This window comes from Natator depressus, chromosome 6, assembly GCF_965152275.1.
Source record: "Natator depressus isolate rNatDep1 chromosome 6, rNatDep2.hap1, whole genome shotgun sequence".
NCBI lineage: Eukaryota > Metazoa > Chordata > Testudines > Cheloniidae > Natator > Natator depressus.
Window position 1 is genome coordinate 62,010,661 of NC_134239.1, and position 12,515 is coordinate 62,023,175.

The 12,515-nt window shown below is 45.1% G+C and overlaps 1 protein-coding gene across 13 annotated transcripts in view; it reads left to right on the forward strand.

Annotated features, from left to right (window-relative positions):
- The window catches only part of GPHN (gephyrin), a 579,614-nt gene that overhangs the window by 458,466 nt on the left and 108,633 nt on the right, over positions 1 to 12,515 (forward strand). For all 13 annotated transcript variants that reach the window (XM_074955494.1, XM_074955495.1, XM_074955482.1 and 10 more), the window contains one exon: positions 9,234 to 9,371. In XM_074955494.1, the coding sequence (XP_074811595.1) occupies positions 9,234 to 9,371 (138 nt within the window). The remainder of the gene's footprint in view (positions 1 to 9,233; positions 9,372 to 12,515) is intronic.

The window sequence follows — 12,515 nt, forward strand, 5'->3', positions numbered from 1 at the left end:
CTGGCCCCCCTCCTGACCTGGTGGACTTTAGCCGAGATCAAAGGGAGGACCCTACGCTCCGGTTTGCCTATGTGTAGCTGGCCCGGGTGGATGGTGAGGTCGTGGAGGCCTAGGTTTGAACTCAGTCATGAGCAGCTCTACCACATTGATCGAGACCCCCAGACCCAAGAGGTCCGGACCCAACTCGTGGTTCCCCGCATTCATCGTCGGGCTGTCCTGAAGCTTGCACATGACATCCCGGCTGCAGGCCATTTAGGCCAGGAAAAAACAGTGGCTAGGGTCCTGGCCAGGTTCTTCTGGCCCAGCGTCCACCATGAGGTGAAAGATTACTGTGTGTCGTGCCCGGCCTGCCAACATGCAGCCCCGGCAGGGGTACGGAAGGCCCCCCCGGTCCCTTTACCAGTCGTAGGTGTACCATTTGAGCGGGTAGTGATGGACCTGGTGGGGCCTTTTCCAAAAAGTAAGGCGGGCCATCAATACATCCTTGTCCTATTGGACTACGCCACCCGCTTCCCCAAGGCCGTCCCCTTAAGAAGTATCACCGCCTGCACTATTGCTGCGGAGCTCGTGAAGATCTTCGCAAGGGTGGGCCTCCCACGGGAGATACTCACTGATCAAGGGACCAACTTCACTTCTAAGCTGTTCCGTCAGGTATGTGCCCTATTAGGGATTAAGAAACTGCAGACCTCGGTCTACCATCCCCAGACTGACAGATTGGTCAAACGTTTTAACCAGACCCTGAAGGGAATGTTGCGGCGTTTCCCCACCCAGGACCTCCGCCAGTGGGACCAACTGCTCCCTCCTTTACTAATGGCAATTCGAGAAGTCCCACAGGCGTCCATGAAGTTCTCCCCGTTTGAGCTCCTCTATGGGTGGCGACCCCGCGGGGTGTTGGACCTCTTGAGGGAGACTTGGGAACACAACCCATCTGCAACGCAGGGTCTCTTACAATATGTCTTACAGCTGCAGGGGCGGCTGGTGTGGGCGGGTGGGCGACCTCGCGAAGGAGAACTTAAACACAGCCCAAAGAGCCCAGGAGCAGCACTACAATCGGGGCGCCGGGGCTCGATCATTTGGGCCAGGGAACCAAGTACTCCTCCTGCTCCCCTCGGCGGAATCAAAGCTTTTTGCCCGCTGGCAGGGTCCATATGAGGTCCTCCGCCGGGTAGGGCCTGTCACCTACGAAATCCAGCAACCTGGTCGCGGTAAGGAAAAACAGATTTACCATGTAAACCTCTTAAAACCCTGGCAGGAACGGGAAGGACTACTAGTTGCCCCGTACCTCCCCGAACCGGACCTGGGGCCCCAACCGCCAGAGGAGTCAGATAATGGTGAGCCCCAGCTAGCAGAGACACTCACAGTCGAGCAGCAAGAACAGGCCTTCTGCTTAGTAAGGGCATTCCCCAAGACATTCACCACGAAACCCGGGCGGACTATGCTCGCCTACCATGTGATCCAGATTGAACCCGGGGTGGTGGTCCGAGAGACAATCCGGCCATTGCCTAGGTGAATGCGGGAGGCCATAGAGGTGGAAGTCCAGGCCATGTTGTATCTGGGTGTTATTGAGCGCTCCCAGAGCGAGTGGCGGAGCCCCGTCGTCCTCATACCAAAGCCGGATGGGAGCCGGAGGTTTTGCATTGACTTCCGGAGGGTAAACGCCATTTCAAAATTTGATGCCTATCCGATGCCCCGCATCGATGAGCTCCTCGACCGGCTCGGGGAGGCCTGTTATATCACCACTTTTGATCTCACAAAGGGGTACTGGCAGATCCCCTTGGATCCCAGGTCCAAGAAGACAGCGTTTGCCACCCCTTCAGGGTTGTACCATTTCACCCAGATACCTTTCGGCCTCCATGGGGCCCCGGCAACCTTTCAGCGTTTGATGGATCGGATTTTGCAACCATACACAAAATACGCTGCGGCCTACTTGGACGATGTGGTCATCTATGGCAATAACTGGGAGGAACATCTTAACCAAGTAGGAGCTGTCTTCCGGGACCTCCGCACAGCCGGGCTTACGGCCAATCCAAAAAAATGCCGAATCGGGCGGGAGGAAATCACTTACCTGGGGTACACCTTGGGCCGGGGACAGGTACGCCCCCTCATCGGGAAAGTCCAAGCACTCCAGGAATATCCGGCGCCGACCACGAAGAGGCAGGTGCGTCAATTCTTGGGCTTAGCTGGTTATTACCGGTGGTTTGTACCTCACTTCGCAAGCATTACTGCCCCACTGATGGAGCTCTTGACCAAGGACAGCCCCCGCCGGGTGCATTGATCCAACGAATGTGAGATGGCCTTTCGAACTATCAAAAAACGGCTGTGTAGCGATCCAGTACTCTTCAGCCCTGACTTTCATCGTGACTTCATCGTTCAGACTGATGCCTCAGGAGTAGGGCTCGGGGCAGTCCTCTCACAGAAGGCGGACAGGGAGGAAGACCCTATTCTTTACCTCAGTCGGAAGCTGTTCCCCAGAGAACGGAACTACTCCATCATGGAGAAAGAGGCCCTAGCGGTTAAGTGGGCAGTCGATGCCCTCCGCTACTACGTCCTCGGAGCCCCCTTTACACTGGTTACAGACCATGCACCCCTGAAGTGGCTTAATAAGGAGGACAGTAATGCCAGACTGATGCGGTGGTATCTAGCTCTGCAGCCCTATGCCTTCACGATTCACCATCGGGCAGGAAGGGAAAACGCCAATGCGGACTTTCTATCCCGCCTCGGAGAGGGTGAGGACGCCAGCTCCGATGGTCGGGAGCTGGATTTGAGGGATGGGGTATGTAGGGAGCCAGGGTGACTTCCCTCTGAACGATAGGGTAAAGAGCCACCCTCTCAGCCTGAGTAGGCGGGGCCAGACCAAGCGTACTCGAATCCCCAGAAGGGGAGGGGTAGAACAAGAAGTGCAAAGGGCAGGCCCCTTTGCCCAGTGAGGGCAGCACCAGAGAGGGAGACAGACACAGGCTGCTGGCTGTTCCCTCCAGACCCTGCTGCCGACCCAGGGGAGGCCCTGGGCCAGGAGAAAGCTGACCTGGAGGAAGGACTGAGGCGACCAGGACTGCCAGCTGCCGAGTACCCGGAGGACCTGGAGGGGCCAGGCTGTAACCCAGGCCAGCGTGAGCCTGACACAGAGCGGGAGCTGGAGCTGCCAGCAGCTGAATACCCGGACGAGCTGGAGGGACCGGAGAGGCCCGCTTGAGAGACCGGGTAGGAAGTAGCCCAGGGGCAGAACTGCACAGTATGGTGGGTGTATTTGGTCAGCGTGGCGCAGATGGTTCCCCGCTGACCCAGCAGCGGGACCCTCTCGTCCCGCCACTGTCAGGGCCCTGGGTTGGAACGCAGTGGAGTTGGGTGGGCCTGCGTTCCCCTACCCCGGCCAACCCGCCTTGGGTAGCAAAATCCCGAATGCCACTGACTCGTGCCAGCGCTCCCCTGCCTCAGGGGCGCGCTACGGACTCTGGCCGGCACACTTTCTCCGCTAATTCCCCAGTGACCGAAAGGGGTGACTAAGGCCTGCCAGTGGGACAGTAGCTCTCCATCGCCCCCTAGAGGCTCGGTGGACCGATTGAAACCTGTCACAACTCCAAATAAAAAAACATTAAGAGGGCCAAAAAATATGCCACAATAGGTGAACAGAGTAAGAGAGGCGATTAAAGGCAAAAAGGCATCTTTTAAAAATTGGAAGTCAAATCTTACTGAGGAAAATGGACAGGAACATGAACTCTGGCAAGTCAAGAGTAATAATAGATTTAAGCAGGTCAAAAAAGAATTTTAAGAGCAACTCGCAAAAGATATACAAAATAGCAACATTTTTTTAAGTACATCTGAAGCGGGAAGCCAGCCAAACTATCAGTGGGGCCACTGATGGTCGAGGTGGTAAAGGAGCACTCAAGGAAGACAAGGCCGTTGCAGAGAAGCTAAATTAATTCTTTGCGTCAGTCTTCACTGCAGAGGATGTGAGGGAGAATCCCACACCAAATCCAGTCTTTTTAGGTGACACATCTGAGGAACTGTCCCAGATTGAGGTATTAACATAGGAGGTTTTTGAACAAATCAGTACATTAAATAGTAATAAGTCACCAGAACAAGATGTTCTGAAGGAACTCAAATAAGAAATTGCAGAACTACTAACACTGGTATGTAAACTGTCACTTAAATTATCCTCTATACCAGATGACTTGAGGATAGCTAATGTAATGCCAATTTTTTTAAAAGGTTGCAGAGATGATTCTGGCAGTTACAGGCCAATAAGCCTAACTTCAGTACTAGGTAATTTAGTTGAATCTATAGTGAAAAAAGGACTTATCAGACACATAAATGAACACAATTTTTTGGGGAGAGAGCCAACACTGCTTTAAGAAAGGGAAATCATGCCTCACCAACTTGTTAAAATTCTTTGGGGGGGGTTGTCAAAAAACATGTGGACAAGGGTGATCCAGTGGATATAGCGTACTTGGATTTTCAGAAGGCCTTTGACAAGGTCCCTCATCAAAGGCTCTTAAGCAAAGTAAGCTGTCATGGAATAAGAGAAAAGATCCTCTCTATCAGTAATTGGTTAAAAGACAGGAAACAAAGGGGATGAATAAATGTTCAGTTTTCAGAATGGAGAGTGGTGGATAGCTGGGTCCCCCAAGGATCTGTACTGAGACCAGTGCTGTTCAACAAATTCATAAATGATCTGGAAAAAGGGGTAAACAGTGAGGTGGAAAAGATTGCAGACAATATAAAATTACTCAGGATAGTTAATTACAAAGAAGACAGCAAAGAGTTACAAAGGGATCTCACAAAACTGGCTGACTAGGCAAGAAAATGGCAGATGAAATTCAATGTAGATAAATACAAAGTGATGTACATTGGAAAACATAATCCCAGCACAACATACAAAATGATGGGGTCTAAATTAGCTGTTACCATTCAAGAAAAAGATCTTAGAGTCATTGTAGATAGTTCTCTGAAAACATCTGCTCAATGTGCATCAGCAGTCAAAAAGCTAACAATATTAGGAACAATTAAGAAGGGGATAGATAGTAAGACAGAAAATATCATCATGTCACTGTACCAATCCCTGGTATGCCCACACCTTAAAAACTGCCTGCAGTTCTGGTCACTCCATGTCAAAAAAGATATATTAGAACTGGAAAAGGTACAGAGAAGGGCAACAAAAATGATTAGGGATATGGAACAGCTTCCATGTGAGGAGGAATTAAAAAGAGTGGGACTGTTCAGCTTGGAAAAGAGATGAATAAGAGGGGGATATGATCGAAGTCTATAAAATCATGACTGGTGTGGAGAAAGTGAATAAGGAAGTGTTATTTACTCCTTCACATAATGCAGAAACTAGGGATTACCCAGTGAAATTAATACGCAGCAGGTTTAAAACAAACAAAAGGAAGTACTCTTCACACAATGCAAAGTCAATCTGTGGAACTCATTACTAAGGGATGTTGTTAAGGCCAAAGGTGTAACTGTGTTCAAAAAAGAATTAGGTATGTTCATGGAGGATCGGTCTATCAAAGGCTAATAGCCAAGATTGTCAGGGATGCAACCCCATGCCCTAGGTGTCCCTAAGCCTCTGACTGCCAGAAGCTGGGACTGGACAACAGAGGATGGATCACTCAGTAGCTGCCCTGTTCTGTTCATTCCCTCTGAAGCATCTGGCACCGGCCCCTGTCAGGCTACAAGCATCATTGGTCTGATCCAGTATGGGCATTCTTATATTCTTCCGACTGTACACACATGACTGGGATAGAGATTTCACTATGATACGGTACATAATGTCATCATGCTACATCTTGTTTGAAATGTTTAATCATATGACATTTCTGTTCTGTTATCATATGTGCAATATGTAAATAGAAACATTGAAATCATGACCCCTTAAAAAACACACACACAATGAAAAGCCAGTGTGTCCCCAGTGGTAGGTATACTAGGAGACATGAAGTCCAAAGACATATATGCAACTAGATCTGGAAACTCTTTACACAAGATTGCAAAGTCATTCTGCTTATAAAATTTATTTTGTATGGGTGAGCTATCAAATGCTGGATTTTCTAGGAAAAACAGCTTAAGCACAAGCTACTCCCAGACATTCCAAAAAGTTTATGAGTAACGCTGGAGCAGCAAGTTGAAAAGTCAAAAGTATACTGAAAGTTCCTGATAGTCACAGCCTGACATCATCAACAGGAGACCTGTATTCATTTAAAATAATTTTTAAAAAATTAAAGTAGCTGTGAAAATATTTTACTGCTCCTGGTTGTTGTTGTTGTTTTTAATCCTGGGCATATTGGTGTGAACCACAGTAAAAAGGTTGAGTAGTTCCAGGCAATGTCCTCATAAAGATTTATATGCATGTCTTGGAGCAACTTTTGACTAGCCAGTTGATGTTCTCTTTTAATGAATTTCTATTTAGTGATGCAGTAGCAGCTGGTGTTCCAGCAGCCTAATGGTAGTGGAATAGAGGGAAACTGCTGCATTGCATTTCCCTTTTGATGTCACTGCCAGGACAGTTCTTTCTTAGTGTTCCCAGTCACATTTCTCAGTTTTCCTTTGCAAAAGAGTGCAGTCTTATACAGTCCACTTAAACCTGTTAGCATGTGCAGTATGGCATCCCCCAGGGCTGCAGGAGCTCTGTCATCCTTTTAACCAATGTTTCTTTTAATGGCAATTACACACTAAAGGATTTTCTGAATCTGAAGTAGTCTTTCTCTCTTTAAACTCCTTCCCTTTCAGAGTTGTCAGCCTCTTGGGGGTGGTAAATAATAGATATCCCTTTGAAAAGAAGACAAAAGGTAAATTGGAAAATGTAGATTCCTATGCTATTCTGAGCCAAGCACATAAGGAGTCAGAAGGAATTGCGGGCTTTTGCCTGTTTATAAAAAATGACATTGATTTTGGTTTAGTAATAAGATTTGATTGCTTCTGTGTAGCTTTTGAGAGGCTGCTATGCCACTAGGTAATCATCAGCGATAGAAATTAGTTCATAAATAATGACCTACATAACTCATGTGAGTGAGGATGTGTTGACATTGAAGGAAGTTTTGTGCACTCAGTCATTACTGTACTGACTCAGCGTCATCCTCCTTAGAGCAACAGCAGTTTTTGGCAGTGTGCTTATAAAGTATTTTTACAGCAGACCACAATGGAAACATCCTCTCTTGTTTAAAATAACCTTTTTAAAAGAACTGAAGATACGTAAAGCAACAAATAGGGAGCTTGGTAGCCAGAGAGACACCAGAGATAAAATAAGGCATTTTTAAAAATACCTAATCTGTGTTACTGATAACACATTATTGCAAGGGAAATTGTTTTAAAAATCAAATTTACTTTTCAGTATCTTTGCTACAGCTTTTGGTTTTTAAACCTATTTTAGGAAGTATGGAATGAAGAGAAGGCAAGTGGGAGCGAGTTAATAGGAGGAAGGGAGTGGATGGGAGACATTGAGGAGGGAAAGTGAGATGGGAGAGGAAGGAGGGAGGAAAGGATGGAGAGGAGCATAGAGGGCAAGGAGATTGAAGCTGACAACAGAGTGACTGAGGGACTGGGGCAACAGGGAGATGGAGCAAATGGCCACCCGGCAAAAAGTAAGACAGTTCTGAGTGGAAAAAAACAGAGTCTGGTAAGATCACTCATCATCGGCAAGTAGGAGTTTGGGAGGGGGGGGCATGAGAGCCCCAGGTGGGCCTCTCTCCCTACCACTGTGCTGCCAACAGTACTCCCAGGCGAGTCTTCAGAGTGTGCCTTCTTTTTTTCCTCCTATTTTTCCCTTCCGCCTGAAGAGGAAGGTTGCACTTGAGCTCTGGTGCCCCTGTAGCAGAGGATGCCTCCAGTTTTCTCCACATTTAGGTCCAAGCCTGGAGGCAGCAGAGGAGCCCTAACGGGGCCATACACCACTGCCCCACTCCTGCAGCCATTGCTGCCTCTAATTCCTACTGTGAAGAGGAGTCTCTCTCTTTAGTGACTATGGATTCATTCATAAGTTCTTTGGGGGACCCGTCACACTTTGTATTACAGTAATTAAACCTGGAAGTCACAAATGTGTGGATCACTGTGGCCTGGTCTGTGTCTGACAGGATGAGAAGTAATCATCTGGCAAGCCAAAGGTGGAAGAAAGTGTTTTTGCTGCTGTTGTTACTTGCTGTCTAGAATTAAAAAGAGTCCAGGAGGACTTCTTGGTTGCATACCATTTTAATGATGGTGGGACAGACACCTTCTTTTGAGGATGAGGGAACAGTATTGACTGGTGCTTCAGAGTATCTCCCTCTACCCATTAGCATCACCTGTGTCATCCCTGGATTTAATTTAGCCAGCTGTTCCTCATTCAGCCACTGATCTCATTTAAGCATTAGGATCACTTGGAAAGAGGTGTGATTTGAATTTAAGATCAAGTAGATGTATACTTCAGTATCATCTGCATATTGGCATTTAAAGCTATAGTTTATGACAATCTCTCCAAGGATTTTAACATATAGAATGAGAGAGGAGGAAGGAAAAGAAACATGTAGAACTCCTCCACAGATGAAGGCCCTGACTCCCGAAGAGCAGTTACCCATCACAACATTCTGGGGGAAGTCTGTTCAGGAGAAATAGAACCATCTGAGGGGGTTGCCACTGCCCCTACCTTGCTCCCAGAGGTGAATCAGCCTCACATCATGATCCATGGTGTCAAATATAGCACCATCTTTTGAAGATACGTAATAGCGATGTACTGTTCTCTTGTCATCATTACATCTCCCAAAGCATTTTTCATAAGAGCAGGGATATTAACCATTGTAATCATTTTCAGTTTTGAAAATTATATTTTGTTTCCCTAAATTTCCCCTGCAATTTTAGTTAATTTCAGAGCTTATGCTTCAAGACTTCCACTGGATATCTGAAGGGATTTTTGTTTGTCCCTCAGTGTACTCTGGAGGGTTTTTTAGTCTCCTTTCTCTGAAGCATTAGAGATGGCCACAGCTGGATATTGGATGCTGGATAGTGTATTGGTGGCTGTGATATACAGGAGGTCCAACTAGATGATCTGGTGGTCCCTGCTGGCCTTAACTCTGTGACTTTATGAATACAGCTTTCACTTCTTAGCCATAAATGCTGTGAACTTGAAGCTATTCCTCTATGTAGTTTGTAAAACACTATGTTATTCTTCTGAATGAAAGTTGTTGAATATATGTAAGTCATCCTGTCAGCATTCCAAGGCAGTGCCATGGAATATTTTCTAAACTGGATGCTCTCCCTCTCTGCAGGTCACAGTGCCGTCGACATTACCAAGGTGGCCAGAAGACATCGCATGTCACCATTCCCATTGACATCTATGGACAAAGCCTTCATCACAGTTCTGGAGATGACCCCAGTGCTCGGAACAGAAATCATCAATTACCGAGGTACTTTACATTTAGTTGGACTCTTTTTTCTTTTAAATTAGGACTAGAGAATATTACTTCCCATTTGCTTAAATTGATTAAAATAAAGGGACTTCTAGTAATTTTTGGGAGGTGCTTGGGACAGGGACAACACTCTATCCTCCTCCAGTGGAGTTAGTTTTAGAAAGTGAAGTGCGAAGATCAGGCCTCTCTTTACCAAATTGGAAGGGTGTGCATTGGGCTCAGTGCTTCTTCCTGAAGGAACTATGATCTTCCTATGACTGGAATCCATTGATAACAAAGAGTCCTAGTTTCAGAACACCTGTTTAAAATGATTGAATTCTGTTTCTGTCCATGAAAGAAAAGAATAATATACCCCATCTGCGAAGGATAATAGGAACATTTCTGTTGCAGGTTTGAACTAGAATTGATGTCAGGACCTAAACATTTAATTCACAGAGATGGGTTCAACTACTGAAGAGCGTTCAACACAATTGATGCTGTTCCCTTCATAAGAGCTGGTTGTCCACATTTTACCTACTTGAATTCAGGGCTTTATTTTTTTCTCATAGAAATTTTTCTTAAAATGAAATCAGTACTTGTGAAAAGTGACAGATAGTCCTAGACACAGTATAAAAAAAATTGCTGAGAATAGATTACAGCTTCTAGGTCTTATCTGAACAATTCCAGTGAAGTAAAAAAATAAATCTTCTGTTGGAAAGAGCAACAGGAAAATTTTTAAAATGTCAGTTGTCTAAGGGAGCAGGGGTGGATTTAACAGGGGGCAACTGGACCTTCTCTCTGTTAAATCATTTTGGCCTCTGCTCTCACCTTGTGGGACTCATAAAACCTTTTCCAATCTAAAAGCTCAAGGGGTTGCAGAGGTTCAGTCACTGCAATTATTTGTTCTAACCTGCTCTTTTCTACACCCATGTCTCCAGCTCCTCCTCTCAGCCTACCTCTCCAGCTCCTGTTTGGCTCCTGTTCACTTTTTTTGCAACAGCTTTACGCTGTTGACTCATATTTAGCTTGTGGTCCGCCATGACCCCCAGATCCCTTTCAGCAGTACTCCTTCCTAGGTAGTCATTTCCCCTTTGATACATGCCACCTCAAATAGCAGTTGCAAGTCGAGTCAATGTTTTGTTCCCATATGGGAACAATTGCACTTACCCAAATAAGGCTATTGGTATTTGGAAGAATTTGAACCAAGGAGTGTCAACCATGGATTACCCTTTGGTGTTTCATGGTCAAATCAATGCTCCATAGCTTAGGGCAGCAGTTCCCTGGATATGGGCATGATCACTTTGAGGTTTTAAAGGACTAGCCAGAGCCATGGAACAGTGACTGTGTAGATTTCCCCTAAGCTGCCCTTGTAATAAGGTGGGGATGGAGGCGAGTTTGATTGGTTTTATTTTCTAGAAGGGCCGATCAGCTTAGAAATGTTTGAGAAATTCTGGCTTAGGGGAGTCATCTTGTTACTCCTTCATATAAGGTAAACAGCTTCAGTGGATTGACATGCTTCAAGTATGTGGTCTGGACACAGAGCTACCCCTTGTAGCACAATAGCAGTGAACCAATAAGTCAAGTTTGAATGAAGTATTAACCAGTGCACGTTGTTCATGGAGAGATCACAGAAAACATTTCCAACCTAGACTTGTAGGTGTTGAGCCAAGAAATTTAAGCACACATTGAAAGGTGTAGTTTGTCAAAAACTGTGACTTGATCAGTGAAGGACAGTCTCATACTGAGTTATATCAACACAGATCTTCAATTGGTCTCAAATACATGGCATTCACTAAAAGCCTCTCATTGTTACTAAAAGTCCAAGGCACCAGGCTTCTGCCAGGGTGAGTACATAGTCCTGGATTCTTGTCCACCAAACAAATCAGGAACGGAGTCATAGATTAGTGAAGCCTTTCATCCTTAAGCTCTGACTGTGCATAGCTGATTTCTTGGTGTTGCACACCTTTGTATTGCAAAGTGTCATCCTGGCCTACTCTGAGATAGCAATACCTAGACTTCATTATCATGTTTTGCTCAACCTGCCTTTTAAAACAGGTACTAGCTCATCATAATTCATAGATAAACTTTCCCACATTTTCATGTGATAGTAAATCATTCATCTTTTATATCGTTGGAGCATTAACTGAATAAATCTAAAGACTTTTCAGTGATCACAACTGTCTTGTTTTGAGAAACTACATTGTCTCCTTTCTTACAGTATTATAATTAGGACTGTCAAGCAATTAAAAAATTAATTGCAATTAATTGCATGATTAATCACACTGTTAATAATAGTATATGATTTATTCAAATACTTTTGGATGCTTTCTACCTTTTCAAATATATTGATTTCAGTTACAACACAGAATACAAAGTGTACAGTGCTTACTTTATATTTAATTTTGATTACAGTTATTTGCACTGAAAACCCCCCAAAAGAAATAGTATTTTTCAATTCACCTAATACAAGTACTGTAGTGAAATCTCTTTATCATGAAAGTTGAGCTTACAAATGTAGAATTATGTTAAAAAAAGTTTGCATTCAAAAATAAAACAACGTAAAATTTTAGAGCCTGCAACTCCACTCAGTCCTACTTCTTGTTTACAATGTCACCTGAAAGTGAGAACAGGTGTTCTCATGGCACTGTTGTAGCTGGCATTGCAAGCTATTTACATGCCAGATGCACTAAAGATTCATATGTCCCTTCATGCTTCAAACATCATTCCAGGGGACATGCACCCATGCTGATGATGGGTTCTGCTTGACAACAATCCAAACCAGTGCGGACCGATGCATGTTCATTATCATCATCTGACTCAGATGCCACCAGCAGAAGGTTGATTTTCTTTTTTGGTGGTTTGGGTTCTGTAATTTCTGCATTGGAGTGTTGCTCTTTTAAGACTTCTGAAAGCATGCTCCACACCTTATCCCTCTCAGATTTTGGAAGGCACTTCAGATTCTTAAACCTTGGGTCGAGTGCTGTAGCTATCTTTAGAAATCTCACATTTATATCTTCTTTGCATTTTGTCAAAATCTGCAGTGAAAGTGTTCTTAAAATAAACAACATGTGCTGGGTCATCATCTGAGACTGCTATAACATGAAATATATGGCAGAATACAGGTAAAACAGAGCAGGGGACATACAATTCTCCCCCCAAGGA